General features: G+C 39.8%; 1 protein-coding gene across 8 annotated transcripts; it reads right to left on the bottom strand.

Moving 5' to 3' along the window:
- Window positions 1-615: 615 nt before the first annotated feature.
- Window positions 616-5,304, bottom strand: LOC123115527 (uncharacterized). Of its 8 annotated transcripts, none has more exons than XR_006456663.1 (7): window positions 4,960-5,268; window positions 4,381-4,867; window positions 4,159-4,274; window positions 3,969-4,060; window positions 3,476-3,565; window positions 1,731-1,797; window positions 616-900 (listed from the first exon to the last, which is right to left on the bottom strand). XR_006456663.1 is itself a non-coding variant. In XM_044536672.1 (4 exons), exons 2-4 carry the CDS (start codon window positions 4,860-4,862, stop codon window positions 3,990-3,992), a joined length of 408 nt encoding a protein of 135 aa, XP_044392607.1. In that variant the 5' UTR covers window positions 4,863-4,867; window positions 4,960-5,268; the 3' UTR covers window positions 3,572-3,989. The 8 variants fall into 8 exon arrangements, 2 of the variants coding, with proteins under 2 accessions (XP_044392607.1, XP_044392601.1); XR_006456665.1 differs by having other exon boundaries at window positions 3,942-4,060; XR_006456657.1 differs by having other exon boundaries at window positions 4,159-4,867.
- Between the last annotated feature and the right edge of the window lie 867 nt (window positions 5,305-6,171).

The following is a 6,171-nucleotide window of genomic DNA, read 5'->3' on the forward strand; positions in this document are numbered from 1 at the left end:
TATTAATAAAAAAAGAATGGAGGCTTGTTGTCTACAATAAGATGTATAATAACTTTACCCCTTGCGCCAAGGTCTCATTTCAAACAAAGAGTTATTTGACAATAAATGCTTGACAAACTGGCACTAATAAGGATCCTTTGAATAATGAAAATTGAAAGAAACATAGCTTCAAACTATGCAAAAGTTTTCAAAATGCGGGCATTCTCTCTATAATTTTGATGTAAGCTGGAACTTAGGAATCCATGTCACGGTTTGTCCTTAATACGTTGTTGGTAACTCTCCCCTCCCACTCTGGATCCATAGCATTTTGTCCTTTGCAGCCCCTTTATAGGTCAGGTGCACTGTAATTCCTTCATTTTTTTTAAAAGCTGAACAAACAATGCCTTGCACAACATTTGTCATCTCTTTAGTGATGGATCCACTCTATAGCCATCTCTTCTATTTTGAAGGGAACTGGACAAACAATGCCCAGCACCATGTTTACAACATGTTGTTCTACTGTAATAGAAGTGCAGACATGAAATGAGGAATCAATTGAAGAAACAAGGACATGTTGGTCTACGGCAATGGAAGGGCAAACTTGAAATGAAAGGGCAAACCAAGATTGACAAGTACGACACCAAGAACAAAAGTTTATAACATAGATAGAAGTGACAATAAACAACAAGTTTTCCAAGATTTACGACGACCAACATGATTTGGCTTCTTGCTCTAAAATAGAAACAATCTGCAACACTAAAATACACTCTCTTATGGGAAGTAGAACTTATAATGCTCACCTAACATGTACAAAACTGAGATCAATCATGTAATTACTTCCTACTAAATTTGTATTTTAGTTATCCTCGTCCAGCAAAGAGGAGTCCATGTTTGCAAGTACTATCACTTCATTCATATTTCCTGGCAAAATAGAGTCATGTGCAACACTTATACACCATTGTCTAATAGTATCAGTTAATGGTAAAGGAAGTAATGAAGTAATGAGCACATAAATTCTTAAATCAACCTCCACAACATCATCTGCAGAAAACTTTACAAAAGGAAAGGGCGGTCTCTTTTATCATACCAGAGGTACATCAAGTATGTTTCATTTGCAGACAATAGAAAAAGAGGCTTAACCCAACTGAAAGGTGGACAATCGGGAAACGCTCATGAACATCAACTATATTGACTTTTGTAGTCCAGGCATAGCAGAAATACCTAATTCAACACCCAGACTCTCTAAATGTGCCTAACAAGAAGATAACAGAATATATGTTAATACCCTAAATGGCAGTAGGGACTACTGAAAGGAATATGTGGTCTAGATGCAACCTAGATGCCCTCGTCAGTACAATCTGAGGTGATCGTCATAGTCACATCCAAGGATGGTCGCTCAGAACTAATGATTCATCACACATTAATTTCAGAACCACTGTCCCTAGTTTCCTAATCGGGCTACAGAGCTCTTTCTCTATCATCAATCTCAACTACTGCATCGTCCTGACCACTATCACTACCAGTCAAATCAAACCAAAATTCACAAATATTGTAGTGAGAAACGACACATGCTAAGAATGACCGCGAGCTGATAGTATTATTTTGGTGATTGCCTTATCAAAATAACAATGTGAATAAATGTATCTTTATCTTTATAAACATTTTTTCAAGTACCTCAATATTCACAACAACTGTCATGGTCAGGTGCTTAATTTAATGCAGGCAAATCAAAATATTATCTACATTAATACCTTGAAACACTACATAGCTCTTTCTCTGTCGTCAATCTCAACAACTGCATCGTCCTGACCACTGTCACTGCTAGTCAAATCAAACCAAAAATTAGAAATATTGTAGTGAGAAACGACACCTGCTAAGAATGTCCGTGAGCTCATAGTATTATTTTGGTGATTGCCTTATCAAAATAACGATGTGAATTAATTGCATCTTTATCTTTATAAACCATTTTTTCATGTTCCTCAATATTCACAACAACTGTCATGGTCAGGTGTTTAATTTGAGCAGGAAAAAAGCTGGAATATGCATGAGTAAAAATCTACAAATGCAGGCAAATCAAAATCTTATCTGTATTAATAGCTTGAAACACTATAGTCCTGTATTATTGTAGTCAATACCAAACTGAACTATATGTAGCAATTTTAACTGTGTACCACATCAAACATCAACTATTTCAATGATTGGATTCTCAGGATTAGCAACAATGAAAGGCGTGTGCAGATGAGCCAGCCAATAACATTTTACCAGCATGAAAAAAAGAATACACGCATACGCTGGAAGACACTACAGACCAGTTCTAATGCTTCTCTGGGGATTACAGCCATCGGTTAATCCGTGAGCAGGAGAATGGAGAAAAACAAAGTGCAGATCTTAGTCTCTAAGGCACTTCATCAAGCACGTAAAGATCTAAAGATGAAGCGGTTCTGGATTGGGTTAGGAAATTAGCCAAGCAATTATGACAAGGCCGCACCAATAAGTCCTTGCCAACATGTAAATTATCCAGTCAATAGAAATGGTATACCTTCGTAAATAACATGCCCTATTTAAACAATTAAATTTGTAATCTGTTATTAATCCAGGACAAAGTGAAATGGCAAGGTCTTCAGAAACATCAAGCCGACAATCTCAAATTGAAGGCTTGAATTAAAAAAGGATCTTCAACTACTTCAACACAAGATCAAAGACAAGCATTCCACCTTGTTCAAGCAGGGTGTCAGATAAATTTTTAAATGATTCTCATGTTGCCCAAAACTGAAATTGGATAAGGGCTTTGTCCCATTAGCTTAGATCTTTTTCTTTTGTTTCTGTTTTGTCCTTTCCCTTTGTACCATACTGTTTTTTTAATGAAAATATACCATAGAACTATTTGTTCTATGGTTTGCGGTTCAAAAAAAGAAGTGAAATTACCTGGATGTGCCTCTATTTCAAAAAAAGAAATGAAAATATACATTTCACTACAACAATCAGTGGATAATGTATTTGACTAAAGTAGTACTACTATAGTGCCTCTATTGTATCTCAAGAATTAACTGGGTGTTTATATAAGAAATACTACTCATGAGGGTAACTTCGCTCTAATTCTTCACCAACTTATCAAAGATTATTCTAAAAAACAAAGTGATAAATCTTGTTATTGTACATATGAGATAGCTTAAGTCCAAAGACTACATCAGGCAGTGGCGTCTTTGGCATGTCATTCTCTAATGAAAGCAACATTTCCATTAGTTCTACTAACTCGTCACCAACTTCCCGAAGATTATTCCAAAACCCCAAAGCGAAGAGTTTTTTTATTGGAAATATGCGATAACTGAAGGAAATACAAATATAGACTATCCTAGGCGGCAAAGTGTTTGGCATGTCGTCATGTAATGTCAGATGGCGCAAACCATTTATTTTAACTGGGTTATTTGCATATCAAGGCGTTTTATGTACAGCTATAGGTTTTATATAGCATTTAGTAGCACCAGGCACAACATACCTTAAATGCAGCAATGGCTGATCAACAACAGGAAGAAACCACACAGATACATGTTATTTCCTTGATCATAGTAGCTAACCTTCACATCACCTGCAAGAGAACCATTAAAATATGGGTCCAGAAATCAAACCGGTGTACGGCCTAAAGAAAGAAAAATATGCATGTAACTTTGCACAAGATATTGCATGAAAGATACGATAACATGAACCTACAAATACGACTATGTACGGATTAACAACACTAACCACTATATGTCTGAGTGAAAAACCAAAACTGAATCAGCAATGTAATTTTTTTATATAGCTATCAGGCTACAAACTACAATGCACGAATCGTCAAAGCTAGTCTCCATGTGCATCATGTACTGAACACGCAAAAAAATAATAAGTGACATGCATACAAAAATTGGTCATTAAAGATTAGATGAAAATGAAAAAGACATTCACTGAAGGAAGTATGCCACTACCATCACCCAAAAAACAAGGACCTACACCTTTTTCCTCCCTCGTACACATCACCCAACCTCATCCCATTTGTCGACCTCCTTGATCTGCACCTTAACCATGGACGTAACTCCCCTTATACCTGATGATGAGCGAATGTTAGAAGACGATGGGTGCATAGAGGAGACAAGGACAAAGGTTGGCAACATATATCAAGCAGAACCAAATAAGCAAGCTCACAGTGACAAAGCAAATTATTCTTTTCACCATAGTTCTCCTCTAGCTTTGTCCTACTATCTTCTTTCCTGAACATATGTAGAACGTCAAAAACCATCAAGCATGAATTCCTTATCAACCTGTAATCCCCACAAACCAATGCAAACACTGACCCATAAATTTCCATCGCAAACACTCAGTAGCCCCAATTGAGGGACAAAGAAAGAAAAAGGGAAAAGGTGTGACCTTGTTAGGACTATAAAAAAATGTTGACCTCCTCTGAATTCTGAAGCGAAATGCAGACTTATTGTGTCAACAACTGTCGTTGTTCAAAAAAATGAAAGTCAACAAATTTAGTGCTAATTTTTTGCCCACTCACGCTAATTCAAAAAGAGCAACAACATGTCCCTAAAAAAAGAGCAACAAGCATGCAAATCCTTTTTTTAGAATAACAACATGCAAATCTTGTTCCTCCGTCGGTTGCATCGTGGATACAGGCTCGTCAGGCACGGTTCCATCTCGAGGAACTGGCCGAGCGACGGCGCCGCGCCGCCGGCGTTCTCAGGTGGCTCCGGAGGCATAGCGAGAGCAGCAGCGCCCGCAGCTTGCCGCTCCTGCTCGCCCTCTCGCCCCAGCGCCTGCTGCACCGGCTCTCCATGGCATCCACCAGGCCGATCAGGGCCGCCAGCGTGATGCCGCCGCCGCCACCAGCGTGCGGCAAAGACCATGCCGACTGCAGCAAACAAAGTAGAAGCAGGAGCATCAAATCCTGCTGGGTGCCACTGTTATATTGCGGATAGATAGTAGGACTTGATCGATTCTGACCTCTGTGTCTAGATCAAACGAAGCGACGGACGAGACGCAGTGGGACGGGGTGAAGGCTGCGGTGGAGGAGGAGGAGTCGACGCTCCTGACCGCTCCGGCTCCCGGTTTCAGAGTGCCCAGCCCGAGAGGCCAGCCGTCCTGCCATGTCTCCCAATCAACAAGACTTGTCACTATCCGGGGAGGAGGTAGGAAGCAGAAGAGGGAGGAGGAGAGGGTGGGATGCGGCGGCGGACAAGGGAGGAGGAGGTGGGAGGGATGGGGCTGTGGTGGATTGGGGGCTAGGTCACCCACGACGTCCGCGAGACACGCGGCACGCGAGGACAGGTCCATTTGCACCCGTGAATGGTTCACCTAGCCAATAGGAAAGCTGGACGAGCCCACCAGTCATGGGCGTTGAAAATAACAGCGCTGTGAAAACCAGAGTAAACACCATAGGCTTAGATCGGGCGGCTGAGATACATTGGTTGACCAAAACGACCTCCATCCAACGACCAACGAAGCTCCAAATCGGGGGAGCCCTGTCTATGCGAGTTGGCTAGCCTTTGTTTTGTTTTAAATGCAAGAATCAGTAGTATTCCTTCTCATTCCTACCTACTCTTTAGTTGGCAAGCATCGTGTGTTGGGGAAAGATCTAAGCATATATGTCCATGCAAATATATTTGATCATGAATTATTATTGTTGACAATTATCTATATGATAAGTGAGTTGGGAGGCGAAACACTAAGCCCTTATGTTTCTCTATGTTCGATGGATGCTATTTGTTCTAAGAATATGCTTTGAGTGGTAGCAATCATGGAAGACTATATGATAGTTGAGTATGTGGAGTTTGCTAAATCAAAGTTCTGACATAGACCCTTCCTGAAAATAAGATGAATTGTAATTGTTTGATGACTAAGAATGAAGTTTGCTAGCTTTCAAGAAAGTTTGTGGTCTATGCTTTAACATGTGAATTGCTTGTTACTTGATCTTGAGAAGTTTTATGAGGCGAACTACTGTTATGACATATAATCATGCTAGAAAAGGTTATTGAAATTACCATTGATCAAACTTGTGCACCTGCTAGCATTCACACTTCATAAATTCTTTCTTTTATCATTTACCTACTCGAGGACGAGTAGGAATTAGGCTTGGGGATGCTGATACGTCTCCAATGTATGTATAATTTATGAAGCATTCATGCTATTATATTATCTGTTTTGGATGTTTACGGG

Source organism: Triticum aestivum, chromosome 1B (genome assembly GCF_018294505.1).
Source record: "Triticum aestivum cultivar Chinese Spring chromosome 1B, IWGSC CS RefSeq v2.1, whole genome shotgun sequence".
Classification (NCBI taxonomy): Eukaryota; Viridiplantae; Streptophyta; class Magnoliopsida; order Poales; family Poaceae; genus Triticum; species Triticum aestivum.

What these genes read in the sequence shown, in the direction of transcription:
- LOC123115527 (XM_044536666.1), bottom strand. Translation starts at nt 5,289, where the DNA reads ATGGACCTGTCCTCGCGTGCCGCGTGTCTCGCGGACGTCGTGGGTGAC. An exon ending in CGTTTGATCTAGACACAGAG is followed by an intron (nt 4,868 to 4,959) that starts GTCAGAATCGAT and finishes TGTTTGCTGCAG; the next exon opens with TCGGCATGGTCTTTGCCGCA.